The sequence below is a fragment of the Neodiprion pinetum genome, chromosome 4 (genome assembly GCF_021155775.2).
Source record: "Neodiprion pinetum isolate iyNeoPine1 chromosome 4, iyNeoPine1.2, whole genome shotgun sequence".
In the NCBI taxonomy this organism is placed as follows: domain Eukaryota; kingdom Metazoa; phylum Arthropoda; class Insecta; order Hymenoptera; family Diprionidae; genus Neodiprion; species Neodiprion pinetum.
In genome coordinates, this window is record NC_060235.2 from 14048984 (window position 1) to 14071967 (window position 22984).

At 32.1% G+C, this 22984-nt stretch overlaps 1 protein-coding gene across 12 annotated transcripts; it reads left to right on the forward strand.

Moving 5' to 3' along the window:
* Nucleotides 1-1149: 1149 nt before the first annotated feature.
* twisted (Protein O-mannosyl-transferase 2) lies at nt 1150-22218 on the forward strand. 12 transcript variants are annotated; one of them, XM_046624016.2, is made up of 16 exons: nt 1150-1343; nt 1458-1729; nt 2172-2255; nt 2335-2419; nt 7084-7188; nt 7278-7386; nt 8019-8287; nt 11385-11491; nt 11688-11880; nt 12664-12867; nt 13336-13487; nt 13579-13667; nt 13877-14025; nt 17991-18011; nt 18560-18843; nt 20043-22218. In XM_046624016.2, exons 2-16 carry the CDS (start codon nt 1623-1625, stop codon nt 20164-20166), a joined length of 2082 nt encoding a protein of 693 aa, XP_046479972.1. In that variant the 5' UTR covers nt 1150-1343; nt 1458-1622; the 3' UTR covers nt 20167-22218. The 12 variants fall into 12 exon arrangements, with proteins under 12 accessions (XP_046479972.1, XP_046479967.1, XP_046479971.1 ...); XM_046624011.2 differs by having other exon boundaries at nt 1599-1729; nt 18434-18843; XM_046624010.2 differs by having other exon boundaries at nt 1151-1343; nt 18434-18843.
* The last annotated feature ends 766 nt before the right edge of the window (nt 22219-22984 follow it).

Sequence of the window (22984 nt, forward strand, 5' to 3'; positions counted from 1 at the left end):
AATTGATAGGCTACTCACTGTTACGGACCACTTTATAGACTACGTAGATTATGAATATGGGACAAAAGAATAATAGAACATCCACTATTACAAGTAATAAATGTATTCTTTATTGAAAGTAAAGATTATTGTATAACACAATAACATACGTAGTATATTTAACTATATTTACATTTGGTTAAACTTTAGTAGCGACAAACTTCCGCATTTTTTTAGTTGCTAAGGGTGGCTTATTTTCTGTTTTTCCGCCGGATTCACTAATCTTTCTGCGAATGAACCTGGCCTCCCAGTGACAGCCTATTCTCAAGAATAACTTTAAAAATGCTTCACTAGTATCGATTGTACATAATTTGAGCTTTCTGCACGACTATAATAATATATGAGAGAGAACCTGAGTGACAGTATTCGAATGTACGATGCTTTGAATCACACTTTTGAACGTGCGTTCCCATGCAATAATGTTTTCGAAAAGGTTTTTTGTTGCATAGACCAATCCATGCGTATCGGCATAATTTTTCATGATAACATATAATTTATGTTCAGCATCTAAACTATCGTTTTCATCAATTAGTAATTTCTTACAATCTATACAATTATGAGGGGATAAAATTTTTTTACATAAATATCCACAAATATAATAAACTGCAAATTCTAACCATTTTTCGGGCCGGCAACAAAATCGAATATTGAAATTAGAAAATATTTATTTATGTTTATCTTTGGATTTTTCGTACGGTATGTGGCAAATATCAAGGAGGTTAGGTTCTATTTTGCTAGTAATAAAATTCTACTTACACTGCTATTCGAAAAAATGTATGTTCCCGGTCGGTTCTAGCATTTCTATTGCACCCTTTCACACCGCAGTACACAACCATATTCAATTAGAACAACTTAACCAAAGAACTTAACTTTACAATGAATATTCGATTTCAGCTTTTCTGATACAACTTGTCTTGTTTGCAAATATTGCCGGTGTTGACTCACACACGTATGACGCGATGCACACATATGCAATTGGTTTGTCCTGCGACTCACCAGACGGTGCGCGCGACGGTGGGTACGCTTAGCTTCCACTCTATCCCATCCTCTTAGGTAGGAGATTTCCCTCTGTAATGGTACCGTAAATCTTCTTGGGTTGGTACGATCCTCATGCGCTGGCCATCTGGCGACCTTGGTGTCTATATTCTTCAGTCAACGGTGCATGTAACGGCCGCAACGGGTGCAGCCAGCCTGAAGGTGGGAGAAGTGGTTCTTAGATATTTGCATCGGCAAAACACCTCAGAATACTAGTTACAGTTAGTTTTGCGTCGCAAGTGTTGTAACCTACTGGTGTACGTACGTACGTAAGTACATGCGCAGCTATTGTTAGAATTTATTTTGTTGTTTTTCTATTTACTTCTTCTAAGAAATTACTTCCTGGCATCCACTCATAAATTTGTAATTCTCTTACAATTTAGACATAAATGCTGAGTTGGACATAGTTCACGAAAACTATACAGCAAAAATATAGTGAACCTAATTGTAGATGATACATGATTTCATGGCTTGTGTACGATTTGCAATATACACTTGTAAAATTTTCATGACTACCGGCATAGTACGTACACCGATTGAGCTTGGAGATGGTTGAAGAGATAAGTAGCAAATCTGTAAAAACCGCTAAAATAGTGCCAAAATTCAAACAAACAGGTGAAACTAACATCATGAAGACGGTCGAAGACAAACCCCTGTAAGTGCAATCTTATTTATGCAAATCATCTCTGACAACGATAAGTTTGTTATTGCACATTACCAGGTATCATTCGTTTAGAAAATTATTCAAAATCCTTTGTTGAAATAAGGTTGTATTTAGTAATGTTAATGTAATTATGCATTTTTGTATAGAATCGTTATTTCATGACATGATTGCTCGAAATTTATTCAACTATGATACAGCAAAAGCTTAATCATATTTTGCAAGCAATCAACTCTTCCAAAGTTACTTTAAAGTTTAACATAATGATTTTTCTCGATGTTCCATTACGTTAACGTTATTAACTTTAACTTTGTCTTTGAAATTATTCATATAGATTTTCGACTGATTCAGAAATTGAACTTAAATTCCCTGTTATGATTTTTTTTTTTCTCTGTTCATGATTCATGATTAGTATGCGATGGTTTTGATGTTTCAGTATCTGGTGGCTGATTTTTATATTAATATTGATTGCAACTGTTACTACTCGATTTTACAAAGTAACAGAGCCTGATCATGTATGGTGAGTTTTAAGACCTAGAAAACTTCTGGGATCAATCCTTGTATTTTATACGCAAGGTTGTCAACAATTTGTTTTTTAGCTGGGATGAAACTCATTTCGGTAAAATGGGCAGTTGGTACATAAACAGGACTTTCTTCTTTGATGTGCATCCACCACTAGGAAAAGTATGAATAAACTTTTGTTTTACATTGTGTAGAAGATAGCTAAATTGATTTATAAATAATTGCGGCAACTGTATTTTTCTATAAGTGTTATCAGCAACCCTGCGTCAGTCATCTGTAATGATATCGCTACGTCTGATTTTTGGGTTTCTCACTATCTCAGGAGTTTTCCAATGTTTAAAAATTTTTACTTGTTAAAGTACTAAAAATGTAGTAATGCAAACTATTGGAGCATCAAGTAGAAATGTTGAAGTGATTCGATGAATTTCTTTTGAATTTTCGGACACTCCTAGACGGGTTGAAAATTGCCAAGCAGGATATCCTGATTGATGGCCAGCGGCGTAGTCAAAAAACCACATGGTTAGCACAGGATTGAATTAAAACCAATGAAACCGTATTGACACAAATTTGTCCTGATGATTCACAGATCCGAATTTTATAAGAGAACTGAATCTATGTTACGAAAATCAATCCAAATCAATTTTTTTTTTTATTTTTAAAATGTGTATACAGTTTCTTTTTTTTTGCCAAATTGTAACAAATCGACTTGGTTATACAAAATTTGTAAGAAAGAATTAACTGTTCATGGATACGGGAGAAATTAATTATTACATATTGGATTGAATTGTAGCTGCGCTACAATTTAGACATAAAATTAAAATTGAAACTATTCAACTGCGTAGACACATATAGGTAAAAATAAAATGCACAATTCGGTTCGTTGAATCTTGCAATCACTTCAGGAATTCGGATTGTTGGGTATCAAAATAAATCCCTTGCAATATGTTTTCAATCGTTTTTTGCTTTCTCAGTTCAAGAAATTCCGATAGGATTTGAGTGATCACGGTTTGGTATTAAAGAAAATCAGAGAATAGGATTCAGAAACACGACACAAAAATATAAGTCTATCGTGTTTCTGAATTGACACAAACATATAAGTTTGTCGTGTTTCTGAATCTCCTATTCTATCATTCACAATCTTTCATGTACTATCAAACTTTTCCAACAGGGTTACCGAGTCTATACTTCTGCACACATTACATTACAGCAACTATGCTGCAAAAGAATACAGATAGAATGTCGATAGAAAAGAACTCATATTAACAATAAAAAACTACTAAATGTAGCAATAACTGAGGTATGATACCTACAAAAAGCAAGCATAAAGTATCTGCAGTGCATTTAGTTACACTAGTTTACCAGCAAAATTAGCGTAAATAATATCTATCATATGTCAAGTGAATACTTTTCACAAATGATGTTGCAGTAAAATCTCAATTCACCGGATCTACTGTGAAATATTTTATTGTTGTTTTTACTTCTGAAACTTAATTTTACTATCAATACATTGACTATATGTATACTAAAACAGTCTGTCATACATAATAACACGTGGATTCTGAGTGATACTTAAAAACTTTTTTATACCAACCTGGAGATAAAAATGTTATGGATACTTGCAGAGTCAATTATTAACTGTATTTCAAATTGAACAAACATACATATGATTTTCGCATTAACCGTGAATTTTATTTATTCAGGTCACTCTTGTCCCCGTTTCCCCTGGTTACTAGAATGCTGTGGTCAGTCTTCACCATCCATGTTAAATGTCACTGACCATTGTTAGCTTCTACACGTCACTGAATTAAAAATAATGCAGTCAGTGCCAGTCTACATGTAATGTGTAAGACAAAGGTTCAACAACAAAAATATCTTGTGCCAAAATAATGCCAAGAAATGTATTTCTGTAATTCACTCATTGCTAAAATCATTTCCTGCGGTTATTCTCACATAAAACTAAAAAGTTTTTGGATAATGGGCATAGCCGGATAAGCAGGTCGAATCGGCCCCCGCTGAATTTTTTGTCGGTACTTCAGGGATCAATTTGGACCCAAATGAAAATAATTCAGTGAAAATTTCAGCTATTAATCTTAAACGGTTTCCGAGTAATTGAAAAAAAACCTATTTTTTAGTATTTATTTTTTTTTTAATAGTAAAATTAAAAATTTTGTTTTGCTGATTTTTTTTTAAATACTTACGAGTAAAAGCTGTGAAAAAATTTTTTTTTTATGATTTCTAGACTAATAGCCGATTTTTAAACTAAAAAACAAAATTACAATTATTTTTTTTTATGCCTATTTTAAAACATGCAATCACCAAATTTGGACAGAATACGTCTTTTATACCCCTCTGTACTCAGGAATTTTTTCAATTTTTTTGGTTTGGTGCAACGTCATGAAAAAAATTAAAAACCAATTTTTTGTTAATTATTTTATATTTCAACTGCTTAGAACACTACTTACAACTAATTATAAAATATATTTATTCATAAAAATATTCATCAAAAACGTAAGTGGTCATCAAAATATTTGTTAATATTTTCGTCAATCTTCATCACTGTCTTCATTAATAACTACACAGCGCCCGGTATTATTGAAAATGCGACTTAAAATTTCTGCTGGTCTTACAATTCTCGATAAATATCTAGCATGTGATAGGTAATAAATAATAGCTGCTACATGCGAACAACAACCAACTGTACGCCGACCGTTGGCACAATCACAGCAATATCGAGAAATTCCGTTAACTCCATTTTTGCCACGATGATACTCAATGAAGCAGCGATATGTTTTTGCATTAATATGCCGAGATCTTACTTGAAATCTAAGAATGTTTTCAGCCGATCTTACGTACTGAAGGCTTATATTATTATCTTCATCCATCATCTCAGCTAAGTATGACACTGCTTGAGAAAGCTGGTATGATCCTGTCAGTAAAATATGCAATTAAGTCGCATTTTCAATAATACCGGGCGCTGTGTAGTTATTAATGAAGACAGTGATGAAGATTGACGAAAATATTAACAAATATTTTGATGACCACTTACGTTTTTGATGAATATTTTTATGAATAAATACATTTTATAATTAGTTGTAAGTAGTGTTCTAAGCAGTTGAAATATAAAATAATTAACAAAAAATTGGTTTTTAATTTTTTTCATGACGTTGCACCAAACCAAAAAAATTGAAAAAATTCCTGAGTACAGAGGGGTATAAAAGACGTATTCTGTCCAAATTTGGTGATTGCATGTTTTAAAATAGGCATAAAAAAAAATAATTGTAATTTTGTTTTTTAGTTTAAAAATCGGCTATTAGTCTGGAAATCATAAAAAAAAATTTTTTTCACAGCTTTTACTCGTAAGTATTTAAAAAAAAATCAGCAAAAAAAAAATTTTTAATTTTACTATTAAAAAAAAAATAAATACTAAAAAATGGGTTTTTTTTAAATTACTCGGAAACCGTTTAAGATTAATAGCTGAAATTTTCACTGAATTATTTTCATTTGGGTCCAAATTGATCCCTGAAGTACCGACAAAAAATTCAGCGGGGGCCGATTCGACCTGCTTATCCGGCTATGCCCTTTGTTCTGCATTGCATGTAGAATGGCGCTGACTGTGTTCTTTTCACATCAGTGATTCGTATGAGGTGATAATAGTCAAAATAAGTGGTCACATTTAATCTAGGTAGTAAAGACTGACTATAGCATCTTCTTAATCAAGATTATGCAGTATTTTTACATACAACCTTTTACAATTAATTTTGAGATTGAGCTTATATGCAACCATAAGTCAAGTTGTTATTTTTTTTACAATAGTTGAAATTACTATCACAACACGATAATTTTTGTAGGTGCATATTTAGGCTATTCGGGTAGTGTTTTGTTTACTGTTTTAAATGTTATATACCAGTATCAATGTGCATGGTACCCAAATGCTTTCTGGTTTTTATTTTTCACTTTCACTAATAAACAATGAATACGATCATATAAGTTTTTAATACGGTAACGAACTTACAATGAATTCGCACGAACTATTTTTGGCATTCAGAAATTGATTTGTCTTCTGTTCTCAAACCTAATTTGACCTAATTACAGGTGATTGTTTGTAAAATATTAGCTTTGCAACTCAAATCATTTTTGATGGAATTGATGAAATATGTGTTACTTATGATTTTTTTTTTATTCCGTACTATGTTTAGAATTTAGAAATTCAAATTTTTGATTTTATCTATTTCAGTTTATTAGCTCTCTTTTTATTATGTGATTTTACCAGATGTGTCGTAAGATTTTATTTTGCGTATAATTCTTTGCATGTGAGATTTTTAGCAATAACATTATGACACTGAGCCCCTAAATAGACTTGTAACGCACCCCAGCAGCATGCTTTTGAAAATGCTATGTATAACTGTCAGTAATTAAAAACATCTCTTCTAAGATTAATTCCAATTTCGTGAACCGTGATCATTTACATACCTGTTAGTTATTATAAAACAATAAAAACAACATTTTCGATCGATCAAATTTGATTTTTGGTACTTCAAACTGGAGCAAATTTAATCAATCATAGCCGTGACAAAGCGACTTCGAGCCAGCGATATTTCAAAATTCAATGTGACATGTCATTTTTTAACAGCGAAAAATTTTATTACACAGTGACTTCGGAAGCTAATCAAATCTATACTTATTATAAATTGCCAGATCTTAACATACAGCCTAATTCAAAAAATAAATGTTAATTCATTCGTAGCAGTTACAGTTATTTTTATCGATATTTTTCATTTTCCTATTTTCATATTATGTTAGTCTTAATTGAAATTGATGAATTCTAGATGCTTATTGGTTTATCCGGGTATCTAACTGGCTACAATGGTTCATTTCCATTTGAGAAACCTGGTGACAAGTATGAAGATACAAAATATATAGGAATGAGAGTAGTAAGTAATACAGATTAATGATAATATAATCAAAGTACTTTCTATTAATATATTTATTGCTAGATTTCAATGTAATCTTGCATTTACAGTTCTGCACAATGTTGGGTGCAACTATTGTCCCATTAGCATTCCTTACTGTTTGGGAATTGACGCAGTCTTTGCCTTCATCTGTTTATGCTGCTACTTTTATTCTATGTGGTATGGTTTGATAAATTTATCATGGTTTTTAAGTAAATGTTTAATTTGTTTGTGTAGTCATATTCACTCCAAGGTATAGGCATACAATAATTGATTTTAATATTTCAATCATAATAACATACTTGACACATTTATACAACATTGAATGTATCACTTTATACTTGCAAGAATTACCCAAGTAATTATCAACTAGCATGTACCTAATTTCAAATTACAATTAATGAAAAGAGATGTCGAAATTTTTAGACTTATAAGAACTGCATATGTCCTAGATGTGTAAGTGGTAAATTATTATTTAGTCAAATAAAAATCGAGTTATATTATGGTGAAGCATAATGCTTAATTTTTACCACTGAAACTGATTTGAGGTATCATCCTAAGCAGTAAGTAATGTCCGTTTTCGCTCTTGTCATTTATAATTGAATCAAATTTTTATTGAGACCTTTTGTAATTCTTGGTTGGTTGAAATTTTTCATTACATGAGAATTACTTTTAGTACAAGAAAATTACTTGTAACATTTGTGTTTTGTAGAGAAATACTTCTATTTCACTTTTGTCATATCTTAAGAATCGCAAAAATGAAGGAAATTATACTTATTTTAAATTGTGTACAATCTTCTATGTTTTTTCAGATGTTGGTCTGCTTACACTGAATCAATACATTCTTCTGGATCCAATTCTATTGTGTTTTATGATGTGTGCATTATGGGGAATGTCCCGTATCGGCTCATTGCAGCATCAACCATTCACATTCTCTTGGTGGGGTTGGATGTCATTTACTGGCATGGCGCTTGCATGTTCCATAAGTGTTAAATTTGTTGGTCTCTTTATTGTCCTGTTGGTTGGACTCTACACGTTGCATGAATTGTGGAGAGAATTAGGCGACCTTTCAAAGCCTGTCGTAAGTTATGCTTCTTGTAAGTAAGATCATACAAATTTACTAAGGCAATGTATTTATATTGTCCATCACCAATAGGTAATCGGATTAAAAAATTTTAACTTTGTAAATCAAATCTGTATGGGCGAGTCTGCCGATTATCAATCAATGATCAGAGTCCAAAGATGAGATTTTGTTACAATTTTGATATGTTTTCGGTGTCCTGGGATATGAAAATTCTCCCATGCTTAGATCTTTAGGCTTTACCATTCATGAGAAATATATTGATCTCCTTTAACACTTTTGCGAATCTAAAGATTTCTCCGAATTTCTTGCAATCTTAATCTTCTAACTCCATTTTGCTCGGTGTTATCACAAAAAAACGCAATTTTCAGTCGTTTTTTTTTACGATAACATCACTATTTCTAAGTTAAAAATTATTTAAAAAATTGCAGATCCGGTAGACATCTGAACACATGTCAAAGATTTTTCTCAGATTTTTCAATAGTGAGCACTATTTTCTAATTATTCTTGAACGTTCGCTTTGCTGATTTCTGATAGATTTTAATGAGTGATCACCTTTTTTTTTTACAGTACGAATATCTAGGTTTGGGTGATCTTCTGTAATTTTTACCACGTACAGAAGTAACACAGAAAACCGAAATGTATAATTAGTTTGAGAGGTGTTTACCCATTGAACGTTAATTTTGAAGTTTTTGACCATATAACTCTGTAACGTGTTCTTCACAAGTTTAACTTGTGTATTGTATGTCGCCAGAAGCTACTTCCGTTTTCAAATTCATATGCCATCTTACATCAATGACTAGAAAATATCTCTAATTCTGGTATGTTATTTCCCAAATAAATCCGAAGCCTCACTTGCTGGGTTATAACAGTGTGAAAGTGTGCAGCAGTCACAATGGATAGGTAGCTATGCGCAAAGAGAAGAATAGAAGATCCAATACGGCTATTTTCTGGTCCCATCAAAAGTGGCTCCCTCTATTCCACTGTGAAATTCGAAACCACGTTCAACAAAACTAGATGTTTATACTGTAAAAAAAGAAGATGGTGACTCCCTAAAATCCACTGGAAATCAGCAATCCGAATGTTCAAGAGTGTTTAGAGAGAACCTTACTACCGAAAAATCTGAAAAAAACCTCAACAAGTGCTCAGATGTTTGTATAATCTACATTTTTTTTTAAAATAATTTTTAAAGTGAAAATAGCGGTGTTATCATACAAAAACAAAACTGCGTTTTTTTTTGTGATAACGCTGAACAAAACGGAGTTAGAAAGTTAAAATTTGGTATAAGTCAGTCATGTATCAACAGAATACAGTAGGTCAGTTGCAAAATCCATTTCGAGTGTGGGCACTTTTGGCATGCTTACCCAGCAATAGCCTTTTCGTAGTGGGATGAAAATTTGATCATAATTGACCTGGTATAAAAGTTGTAGAGATTTAAAAATTCTAAATATATAATTTATTTTCAATAAAAATAGAAGGTATTTTGTGTAACAAGAACGCAAACTCGATCCTTTTAGGCCGAGTGTAAGTTTGCAATATGAGTCGTAGGTGAACATGCATAATAACCGAAGACGAATTTAAATGATTCTTTACATAACAAGAGTATGTTACGCGATTTGCACGAAGCGCGAAATTAATATATAATAATAAATAAATAATCTCAAGATTAGGGTCGCGTCATATCACATTTGTTTGCGACAGCGCATGCGCACAATATAGAAAAGACCACTTTTAACTCTTAAGAGTTAAACCAATCAATTATGCGCGCATACGAAAGGTGAAGGGTGAATGGAAATTGGTATTGAGGAAGTTGAATGTTTGATTTAGTTTAAAAATATATAAAGAGTACAATGAGAAAATGTGAGGGAGAAATTGTTTGTAGGAGGTAAGAGGGGGGAGTTTTGTTTAGTTTGGTTTCGAAACGAGAGGTTAATTCAGATTTTGGTCGAATTAAAGATAACTTTGAAGAGAAAGTTTATGAGAGGAAGGATGTAAAAGATTGGTTGCAGATTGATTGCAGTTTACTATATACGGTGTGCAACTGACAGTGTAGGGAGCAATCAGCTGACTTGATATGGGAACCGAGGCAGTCAGGTGATGATAAGAAGAGTATGCAAGGTTTGACGTGGTTGATCAATTTAATCCGAATCCCATTTTCATCCCACTTGGAAAATCCAGTGACCTTGCGAAAAAATGTTCAGCTTTCTGATGGAATTATCAGAATAATTTTTCTGTTTGTGAAACCCAAAAAAAGATTCCACCAAAAAAGACTACGCATTTTTTAATGGATTTAATATTTGAAAAAAAAAAAACACTTTTCAATAAAAATATATTCGATCAAATTTTTATTCCAACATCAAGAAGTCCAAGAAATTGAAAGAAAAATGTGCGATTCACAAAAGTGATAAGACTGACTAACATGTTTTCTCGTGAATGGTGGCTCAAACGTCTAAGAATTGGAGGATTTCCATATGTAGGTACACCAAATAACATATCAAAATTACAGCAAAATTAAATTTTTTGGTCTTAATCATTGAACAATAACTAACGGACTGGCCCATATGTACTTTCAGTTGTAAAATAGCATTATAACTAGACAGATTTTCACGGAGTTTCTTTTGTTAATTTTCATCATCTCAGATAAAACGCAATAATGAGATGTCAGTTTCAGTTTCTAGTCAAAAGTACCAAATAAGAACTTGAATTATTGTAAATGATGCTGACATTTTGGAATATTGACATCAACATACCTTCAATGACAAATATTTTCCAGAGAAATGTACATGTTCATTTTTATGTATACTGGTGTACTCTTAAATCGCAATTCTGCATTAAATTTATTGTTAGCTAGCATCTGAAAGTAATGAAGTTTCGACTTAAATACTCAGTAGGGACATGCTCTATTTGCCTTATTTCAATTCACCTGAGACCACTTTGCACGAAAACATATCGCACGCGACTAAGTTGACATGGTCCAGTAGAAATTTCGTTATTTTAGTATGATAATTACCTATTTGAAATGTTAGGTCAACTAACATCGAACAATGTCCACGTATACATTATATGCCCGTAAAATCTGTTTATTGCTTCTTTTCAGATGAATGCAGTTAAACATCTGTTAGCTAGAACCCTTTGTCTCATAGTGTTACCAGTAATTGTGTACGTGCTGTTTTTTTACATCCACCTGGTTGTTTTAAATAAAAGGTGAGACTGCTATAATTCGTAGTACCATGATTTTTTACTAGTAATACCTACATTAAAAACTGACATATTATTTAATATTACTTACATGAAATAGTAATGCTTTATGCCCCAGTCATTATTGTCGCTCACCCATATGATATTTCTTTACATCAAATATAGAATACCTTGATACTATTTTGCTCCCATCTTACTGTAGTGGCAGTGGAGATGGTTTCTATAGTTCAGGATTTCAGTCACAGCTGGAAGGAAATTCTTTGCACAATGCAACAATGCCTCGGCATTTGGCATACGGTGCTATCATAACACTTAAAAACCATCGCACCGGAGGAGGTTATTTGCATTCACATTGGCATTTGTATCCAGAAGGAATGGGAGCTCGTCAACAACAGGTCTATATGCATAATAATCTTTCGATGAGTAAAAAAAAATTTTTGTTTTCCAACTATACTAATTGTTGATGTGAAAACGTTATTTCATTATACAAAACCTATTCATCACTTCAATCCACTTTTAAACTGTTTTATAGTTATGATGCTATTGTTTTTTTTTACTTTTCATCACCTTTGGTGATGTAAGAAAGGTTTTGGCTTCGGCCGAAAATCACTTTTTCTAATTTCAACGAATCTTTACATTTTCAGATCTCTAGAATCCGAAAAACAGGTTTATAGAGAAATGTTGGTCAGGATGTCGGATTGTCGGTCTGTCCAACAAACGCCTGCAATGAGTTGGGAAATGGTTCAATGAAAAAATCTGAAATTTACAGGGTTTTACAATCAAATGACGGGCATGAAAAATTGCAATGTCATGTTTAGTTTGAACTTCCGGTTCTACCGGAAACGAATCGATTTTCAATGTTTTACCAAGAAATCTGTACTTTATCTTTTTTAGTACTTTTTCTAAATGAATATGTATTTGGAGTTTATTCATTTATTGAAAAAAATGCATCAATTTTGTTTTTCCTATTTCTCATTTAGTTGCCAAGTCCTGTCACTTTCAGATTTTCGAACTAGCCGTTTTCGGGTCATCGCGGAGGTTTGCCGGACGAACCATCAGGCTCTTCCCTCCTTTTCATGGCGATGACAAGTCTCTAAAAAAACAATATTTTTCGGACTTCTTTTAAATCGCTTGTAATTTTGCTCCATTTTCATCAGTATTACGTTTTTACGTTTTAGATAACTACGTATTCACACAAAGACGACAATAACCGTTGGTTTGTGAAGAAATTCGATACGAATGTCTTACCACCCGATAATGTACTAGTAAAACACGGTGACTTAATCCGACTAGAGCATATAGTGACTCGCCGAAATTTACACTCACACAAAGAAGTAGCCCCCATTTCAAAAAAACATTACCAGGTTACTGGATATGGAGAGGTATGAAAAAAATCCATTGCGTCACATTCGTTTATACCTGTACAATAAATTTGGACTTGGCATTTTTTTAGCTCGAGACTACTGTACTTTCAGCTAATCTTCATGGAATTTCACGTGTTTGATTCAAAGTGATTGAGAAAGAATTTTCAAGAAAACATTTCTTGTTTATCACTTATTTCGTTTTCCAAGATCGTTTCATGGTTAAAAGCTCTTATCATTTCCCATAAAGTATGAAATTTCAGCAACATGATAGACACGTATTACTAACTGAATCTCATTGGTTCTTACTATGCATAATTGATGTATTGACAGTATGCGTACAGTTTGAAACCCACGTTCATTTTTTATGAATACACCTATGCCAAAATTTCTGAAAATTTTCACTAGCTGCAATTGGCAATTCTAATTGTAAATGCTAAGTATCAGTATTTACCCAAAAGTAGTCAAACATCAATGCACATTTTTTAGAATGGTACTGGAGATGCAAATGACGTTTGGAAAGTATTGATCGTAAATGGAAAAGAAGATGATATTGTAGAAACAGTAACAAGCAAGCTGAAATTCGTTCATTATCTTCATCACTGCGCACTTACGAGTAGTGGAAAAACATTACCCAAATGGTAAGTTTTGATCACATTTGCCGACTAAACATAAATCTAATTATAGAAAATTATAAATATTTATTTATCAAGTTTGTAACACTTTTCACAGGGCATATAGTCAACAGGAAGTTTCTTGCAATCCGAACATGCGAGATAAAAACTCTATGTGGAATATTGAGGATAACATTTTTACCAAATGTAAGCCAACATTTTCAATTGTAATACTTTATGGTAGAATCGCCAGACCTGTGTTTTGCATTTCTTTCCAATAAATGGGAGCTCTTTGAACACACATCCATATAATAAACAGTACCAGCGCAGCATAGTTAAATTTGATTCAGATAGAAAATTATAGTACTGGATTTGATATCTAAAAATACAACGGAGTTTTTCTTCACTTTTAACAGTGCCAAATGTTAGTTTCCAAGTATACGCACCGGGTTTTCTGGAAAGATTTCTTGAATCACACGCAGTTATGTTGCAAGGTAATTCAGATTTGAAGCCCAAGGAGGGAGAAGTTACCTCAAGACCATGGCAATGGCCTATCAACTATAGGGTAAGAATGTACCAGTGTTCTACAACAGAACACGTGATTGTTAAAGGGTTATCCTGGTCGATTTCGACGTTGTCTATATCCAAATATCGAAGTCCGCGTATCCCGGACGTGAAACAGGGCTCTTGACAGCCACATTTTTCACGCGGTTCTGAATAAAAACACTCCAATACATTTTCATTTGACGCAGAAATAAAGAAATGGAATGAAATACACGAATTTGCTGTAGCGTTTTGTTCAGAATTGTGTTTAGAATGGTGGTGTTGAGTCCTGTTTCGCATTTGAAATATTTGAACATCTATATTTGCAGATACATACGACAACGTCGAAATCCATTAAGGCACTTCCTTAAAGAGCCTTAGATAGTAGATTATTATATTTTATCTAGAATATTATAACTTATTCACAGAAATTAGGTTATCTTTGCATGCACATTTCTTTTAACGAGATGTTGTGACACGTATCAGGAATTCTCCGTCAACTCGGCCACTTTTTTGGACCATCTCAGATTTGCCCCATAATTGGTTATATCAAAGTACTACTAAAAGGTACTCTATGTGAATTTTTTCAGATTTTTTAATTCATTATTTGAGAAATTGCCGTTTTTTTTCAAATGAATATATCTCGGAAACTTGAAGTAACTGAAAAAAAATGACTCCACATCAAGGTCGTAGTTTTTTGTTAGCTTTCGAGAGTTGTTGGCTTTCACTAAAAGCCATCCAAGTCAACGTTCGCAGTTCTCCAAAAAGTTGTTTCTGAAGTAAATGGTTATCTAGACCCTTCATTCATTACCAATATTCCAATAACATTCATTTACGTAATTTTGTATTGTCCTTCTGTCTGGAAATCGAAATGTGAAAATAAATTCAGTTACTCTTTACAAGAACTAAGTATTCAAAGATTTTATGCAACACAGTTTTGAAAGTTACTCTTTTTTGTTTGCATTGGATTTTTGTAAAAGTTCTTCCAATAATTGGAACCCAAGATATTCAAGTTTGCACATTTTCACGTAAAATATTTTGAGAATAATTTTAGATTTTGAAACCTTCCGAATAAACGAAAAATTTTTTGAATGTATCACAACATATTCATTTTGATGTTTACTAATTGGAAAATTTCACAAAACTATATGAGGCGGTGTGAAAATCAATCGAAATTAATCTTTCTATTGTTTTCAATGTGTTTCTTTCTACGAATTCGGTTCTTTCCATATTCTAATATTTGAATTGTAACGCAATTCAAATTCGACTAGCCTGTAATACACAATTTCGTTTTTATCCATTACTATTTGCTTCCGTTGTATATTTTTAAATTTACCATAAATTTAATATACGCTAAAGAATTCAATTTCTTTTCAGCAACTTATATATATATATATATATAACAAAAAAACCGACTATTCTTTTTTTTTTTCGAAGAACATTGAAAAATCTTCCGAGTGACCCTCAAAAATGATCTCGGTAAAATATGAGCTCTTAATATTGATATTTAGAGGTGGCGATTCTCAATTTTCTATTTCACATTTAAATACCATGGGAAAAAATTTTTTTAAAATTTAGAATTTTATTGCTCGAAAACGAATCAGTGTGAAGATATAAACAAAACATATTCTTGTAGGAAATTTTACGCTCTACAAAAAAGATCTGAATAAAGATTTGCGTAAGGTAAGTCGTTTCGGAGTTATCAGTCCTCAAACATCGAACCGTTTGAAATAATGATGTTATTAATTTATAAATGCTACAAAACTGACTCATATCACTTAAATACACAATACTTCTGATTTTAAAATTAAAACTAAAGACTTCCAGTGAAATGTTAATTAATAAATTTCATTAATCAACGATATGAGTCAGTTTTGTAGCATTTATAAATTAATAACATCATTATTTCAAACGGTTCGATGTTTGAGGCCTGATAACTCCGAAACGACTTACCTTACGCAAATCTTTATTCAGATCTTTTTTGTAGAGCGTAAAATTTCCTACAAGAATATGTTTTGTTTATATCTTCACACTGATTCGTTTTCGAGCAATAAGATTTGAAATTTTTGTAAAATTTTTTCCCATGTTATTTAAATGGGAAATAGAAAATTGAGAATCGCCACCTCTAAATATCAATATTAAGAGCTCATATTTCCCGAGGTCATTTTTGAGGGACACTCGGAAGATTTTTCAATGTTCTTCTAAAAAAAAAAAAATAGTCGGTTTTTTTTGAAACACTCTAATATATATATATATATATTAGAGTGTTTCTCTAATATACTATATAATTTCTACTATATACTAATATAATCTACTCTAATACACACACACACACGCACGCGCGCGCGCGCACACACACACACACACACACACACACACACACACACACACACACACACACACACACACACACACACACACACACACACACACACACATGTATGTACCTCGATCTAAAATATTTATAATTTTTGATATTGTGATTGAAAAAACGGATTGAGCTAGATTTAAATTTTCATGATAGGAGTAAGTGCCAAATGTGCTGGGTAATGAATTTTCCAATCTATTATATTAATTTATCTTTTGCACGTCATACCTTCTTCAAGGTGGTGCTCCTTCGACCAAAGCAGCTGCATGAAGCATAGGTCTTACATACCTGTCGATTTTTTCCCAAGTATACGTTGGTGTTCCGAAGAACATGCCATGGAGTTCGAAACGATTAGCAAATATTTGAATTCCGCCGATTTTCTATATTCGACATATAGCAAGATATCACAAATCTGAAACGATTGTTTGTTTGGAATAGTAAACTGAATGAGCACCCCTAATCTCAGCCTAAAATATTGAAAACTTTAGGAGAAGATACTTTTTAAAGAATCCAAAAAATTTCGTTTTGTGAAGATTTTTTATAGTTACTTTTTTTCGTGAACTTCAATCAATTTCATGTAAAAAAAAGTCCTGCAATATTAGTACTTACCGCGAATAGTTTCAGAGGTATAAATTAAAAAAAATGAATTTTCAGTTACGAGTTATAAATTTATTTACTACAATTTTTATTTATTTCAAATGTATTCATTTATTTCTCGGTATTTGGGTCATTTGAACACGTTTATGATATGATATAATGAATAATTATGGTACTTGAAAATTCAACTTTTAATTTGAACATTTTTGTCATCAATAATATAATTTGAAAATATCCAAAGTGATACGAAAGTTTTGGTAGACTGCCTAGATTTTTAATTTTTAACTACTTAGTGAGACTTGTGTAAGTAAACAGTGTTTACTATAGATGTATAATATATTGCAAGTGCTAACATTGTAGGAGCTTTATCAATTTACATGAAATTGGCTACAGTTCAAAGAAGTAACATTAAAATATATTAAAAAACGGAGTTTCCGATCTTTAAAACATTTTTGGCTGTAATTTGGGATGTTCGTTCAGTTTACTATTCCGAATGAACAATCGTTTTTCAGATTTTTGATATCTTGCTATATGTCAAATATAGATACTCGCTGGGGTTCAAATATTTTTTTATCGTTTTGAACTCCACGGTATGTTTTTTGGAGCACAAAAATACACTTAGAAACAAATCGATCGCTATTTGTGACCTATGGTTAATGTAGCTGCTTTGGTGGATGAGACCCCCTCCTTAATAGCTGTTAGTATCTCCTAAACCAATGGTCAAACTATCTTAAACAGAATCTCAAAGTTTGGACCTTTTTTTACTGAATTTTATGTAAAAATTTTGATGTATACATTTAAAACATCTTGGTAAATCCATCAAGTGAGCCTTTTTAAGGCGCATGAAGTTAACTTTTTTAAGTGGCTGGAAGTAAGCTTTATGCTATCACTGTCGTCTTTCTACAGAGTTAACACACCATCAAAAGGAACGTGCAAAGCCCCTAGTATCTTATTAAAATTTTCGCATCATTTCCTGTAATACTCTTAGATTGTCTATTTGAAGAATGTTTTTTTCAATTTAGACACACGCTACAGAGAAAAAGGTAAGTTTTGCGTGAATTTTGTTCTTTCTTACCTGAGAATTTCCAGATTACATTGATTTAAATTGTGAACAACTAAAAAAATTAGATTGTCTGAAACATTATAAAGATTGTCAACTCAATCTTGAATAATAGGGTCAGGACCCGATGGAATTGAAGTGGAATACTACAAATACAATTATATAATTACAAATTTGTGTTTTTTAATGAACTTGAATTCGATGACTATAATCTCGTCCACACTTCTATAGTTATTGAGGCCATTAGAAAAGTCACATGCTTTACTGTTATCAGGCTACCTAATTTTCTATTTTTAGTTCCAAATGATTGGAGTGCCTGTAATACTCATATCACACAACGAATTTTATCTAGTTTGATAAGTGTTGAGTAGTAATTACTGAATTCCACTTTTTCATTTTTTGCAGGGTCAATTCTTTTCGGGGAGTAAAAATCGTATTTATCTACTCGGAAATCCGATTATATGGTGGGGAAACATAGCATTTTTAATTTTCTTCTCTCTCGCATATCTATTCGCCTCTGTGCAAGAACAGCGAGGATATATGCAGGATCCTGATATTTTATATCAAAGAAGGAGAACACTCGAGGCTGGCATGTGGATGTTTACTGGATGGCTCTTACATTACGTTCCATTTTGGGCTATGGGACGTATACTCTACTTCCATCATTACTTCCCTGCTTTATTGTTCAGCTGCATGCTGACCGGAATAACATTAAACTATATTTTGGAAACTATACCCACGTTCGTTCCTGGCATGATTGGGCATACTATTTATCATTCCACAGTGGGGCTAGTATTGTCTGGAACAGTATATAGGTACGAAAGACTCCTTAACCATTCTTCAAAATATCAAACCTATAGGTATAACCAAATTCAATCACTAAGAGTATGTTTATACCATTTCTAATCATTTTTAAGTTAATTCATTAGTTGAATTGTTGAAAATTCACAAAATAAATTATTTTTTTTTATACATGTTTAATCTGACTCATACGATTTATTGAGTTTGGTCAATTTCGTATTTGATATCTATAAAGTATTGTGAAGATACATTCAATTACTTTTTCTTAACAACTAAAAATATGGCCTAGTAAGTCATGAAAATATACCTCATACTATTAAGGGTCTTTACAGTTGTTGGTCACTACTGATTGGAACTGAATTTTTGAATACATTCACTTTTTGGTATCTTGAAAAATGGTTTTCACTGTACTTTACAGCTAACGCTTGTAATTCTTACAAACGATTAGTAGAAAATAACAATGACTTACAACTTGTGAAGACTACATTATAACACAATTATAAACATCAATCATTTCTTGGCATGCATGTACACAAACAGAAGTGGACTTTGACTAATTCGAAGCTGCTCGAATCATCTGCAATGCAGGTTCAATAGATGGTAGCAGACCATACCGGTAGCCTTGAATCGGTCAGCATCTACCTCGATTTGTGTATGTGTGATGTGCACCATGCTTATTCTTACTTGAGCGAGGATTGATGTGTTGAAACTGTGTGTATAGAAAAGCACGCACACACACACATTGGTAATGTACTTATGTAAGTTCGTAGGTCTATTATAATGAAAAATACGTCATTGTTATTTATTATTATTATATTTTGATTGCAACAGTTAGCTTGAATGAAACAATTTATTCGGGAGTTTTATGTTTTTAATGAAATAATCTAAATTATTTGATTTGGGAAAAATTGATCAAATACCTCAGTTTAAAAATGTCCCATACACAAATCACAAGTTTACAAGAATTATTTGGATTGGTTGCCAACTAATAATCATCAAACACCTAATTGATAAAAGTAGATGCAACACAAGTTGATCGTAAAACCAGCCCTAAATAAACGTCACACTTAGTGTACTTTCTCAGTTGCTTTACAAAGTGGTTCACACATTGGTATTTTACTTTATTGAGATTATATTGAATTTGGGAAGCATGTTTTCATATTTAGTCTTCCGTTGATATAGAGCATTAACAGGTTTGGTAAATCAATATTAGGTTTCTATTCTTTTTCAGCTTTTACTTGTTTTCTCCATTGGCTTACGGCATGGACGGACCATCAGCCTCCCATCCTGAAAGTCCATTACATCCACTCCGCTGGATGGATTCCTGGGAGTTTTAGTTTATGCTATAAGTATTCACATAGCAACCAGACTTTCACTCAGTCGAGGTCTCGTAAAGGCTGATATTATACAGTGTTAAGATCATTATATTTTTTATGTACGAATCTTTCTTACTAAATATTTTATCATTTTTATATGTACGTATAATATGTTGAAGAAATGAAGAAATGTAATATTATTAATATTGCAAAATAAGTTGTAGAATTTCTCTAAACAAGTCTGCCAATTCTAGACCTCGGATCCGGCTTCACCCGCTCAAATCTTTTCGCAATTTTTTGAGCTAAAAGTCATCATCAAAAAACAGTTTATCAAATTTTTTCAGATTTTTTTTACTCATATTTTTCGAAGTTATTTTATGGGGTATTCCATATAATTTTATAGTTTTTGTTTTATTACTTTTTTTTTGTATTTTTTTTGCCATATTAAAAAAAAAATCCGAAAACAAATTTTCCGTGCATAAAAATCTCAGCTTATAAAAAAAAAAGAAATTTTTTATTGTTTATGCTTGTCAAAAGCTCTTAACATGGAGCTTAAAATCTAAAAAGCTGTTTCTTGCTGTTGCCCAAATTTGGAATTTCTTAAAAGTATTTCTTTCAAAATGCTGAGAAAATTCTACATAATACACGTAATTTTCAAGGTGGGATCTCGATAAACACACGAGAAATGAATGAATTAACGAAAATTGAAAATCTAAATCATCTTATGCATTCAATTATTTGTTTCCCCCTTTTTTTTTCTTACTACTTTCTCTATCTACTTACCATCTTACTATGGGTACGTTCCAAAACTAGCTGGTAACGCAACAAAAATCCCTAGGACAGAGGCATAGCTACTTCCGAACTCTGCAGTGTAAAACAGACAAAAGATAATTGACAGCACTGGGAGTTGGTTTTGGAACGCACCCATAGAATGAGTGAAGGAAGTGAGGAAAAAAAGAGAGTGGGAAACGGAAAAGAAAGAAAAGATTACAAAAACATCATTATAAATAGGATAAATTGAATTGAAAATTTTCTTCAATTTTTGTTCAGTAGTTCATTTCTCGTTGTTTATCGGAATCCCTCCTTGAAAATTACGTGCATCCTGTAAAATTTTCTCAGTTTTTGGAAAAGAATGTTTTTCAAAATTTGGGCAACCGTAAAAAACAACCTTTTAATTTTGAAGCTCAATTTTGAGAGCTTTTTATAAGCATCAACGAAAAAAAAAATATTTTTTGAAAAGACAAGATTATTTTACACAAAAAAGCCATTTTCTGAAAAAAATTTTATAGTGGCAAAAGACAGCAAAAAAAAAAAATTGAAACAAAAATTATAAAACTAAATACAATATCCCATACAATAACTTCGAAAATAAAAGAGAAAGAAATCTGAAAAAATTTGGGATGCTGTTTTTCTACGAGGACTTTGAGCTCAAAATCTTCCCAACAATCGGAAAAGAATAGAAACGGAACGATTAGCAGAATTATGAATCCCATTTCTTTAAGTTTCCGAATTAGGCATGAGTTATTCCAATCAGACACTGTTCGTTTTAATCTGTTTATTCGTTTCTATTCGATTTTATCTGTTCTTTCCTATCCCGTCATATTCGCGTCAATGCCACCTCTAATAGCTTGTTCGTTTCAATTATTTATTTACAATAAGGGATGGCAATTATCAATCCGATTCAATTCTTTCTATCTGAATTAATTCTTTTCAAAGAATACGAAACATCCGTTTGGATAAAGAAATCGGAATAGATCGTATTGAAATTCTCAATCCGTTTCTATTCTTTTCTGATTGTTGGGTTGCGAGATCTGAGCGGGTGAGGCCAGATCTGACGTCTAGAATTCATAGACTTGTTCATGTATAAAAAGTTAAGAATAACCACGATTTACAATACCTATTCGTTTGCATAGGTTTACCATTATACGAAATTCGAAATTTTCGAGCACATGTCTCTGAACTCAACGCTGTGTATTCTACTTACCGCTAGCTGTAAGCGCAGATACCCTGGGAATATTAAATTACTGCATAAAAATTTTAAAATTGTATCATAAATATTTCTGCGGATTCTCATATGTTGTCTTATGCGCCCATCCCTCCCGTAATTTGTGAAAGAGTCAATTCTCAGGGGTTATCAAAACATTGGGAGTAACTGTCACGTGACCCATTTTCATTTACCAAAACTTATAAGACGTAATAGTTCTGGCTTTCAGTATGTAGCTTGGTTCAGTATTATGATTAAGACTTACAATCAGCTTATACACAGATGTTTGAATTTTCACCAAATGCCGTTTTTCCTTACTACAAGACCTGCAATCTACAGTAGAAGTCGTAAATCTTGTTCTAGATATTGTTGGAAATAAGCTTATGAACTTTGAAGATTAGAACATGCTGCAGTATTTGGAAACTGTTAGAATAGCCATTATGTACGGCAACTGAACTAGAAAATGCAAAATTCATCATATTTAAGTTTTAACTGCAGCTGTGCAAAATATTTATTACAATCGATTTGTTTCGTTAAACCTCATAATTTCCTTCTTCATTTGCACAGAATTTTCATACGAAGTATATTTTACCGGAAATTCAACTGTAAAACAATGATTTCTTCACAAAAATATAGGTATAACTGGTTTTTAAAAGTTAAAGCATTTAATAAATCGCGTTACTTCAAATTTAATCATATTACAATATCATTGAATATTTTAGTTAAACCTTAAGACAGTTTCTATGTATTATTTTGAAACATTCGAAAAGGTGTTATATCGAACGAAAAAATATTTATACATTTCTGTACTGCATACACATTTTTAATCACAGAGAGTCTGAAAAAGTCGCGTAA

Excerpts from the sequence above, each read along its gene's own strand:
- twisted (XM_046624011.2), top strand. The coding sequence starts at position 1,623 with ATGGTTGAAGAGATAAGTAGCAAATCTGTAAAAACCGCTAAAATAGTG. Across the intron at positions 2,420-7,083 it reads TGCATCCACCACTAGGAAAA|ATGCTTATTGGTTTATCCGG; the intron begins GTATGAATAAAC and ends GATGAATTCTAG. Across the intron at positions 18,012-18,433 it reads CACACGCTACAGAGAAAAAG|GGTCAATTCTTTTCGGGGAG; the intron begins GTAAGTTTTGCG and ends CATTTTTTGCAG.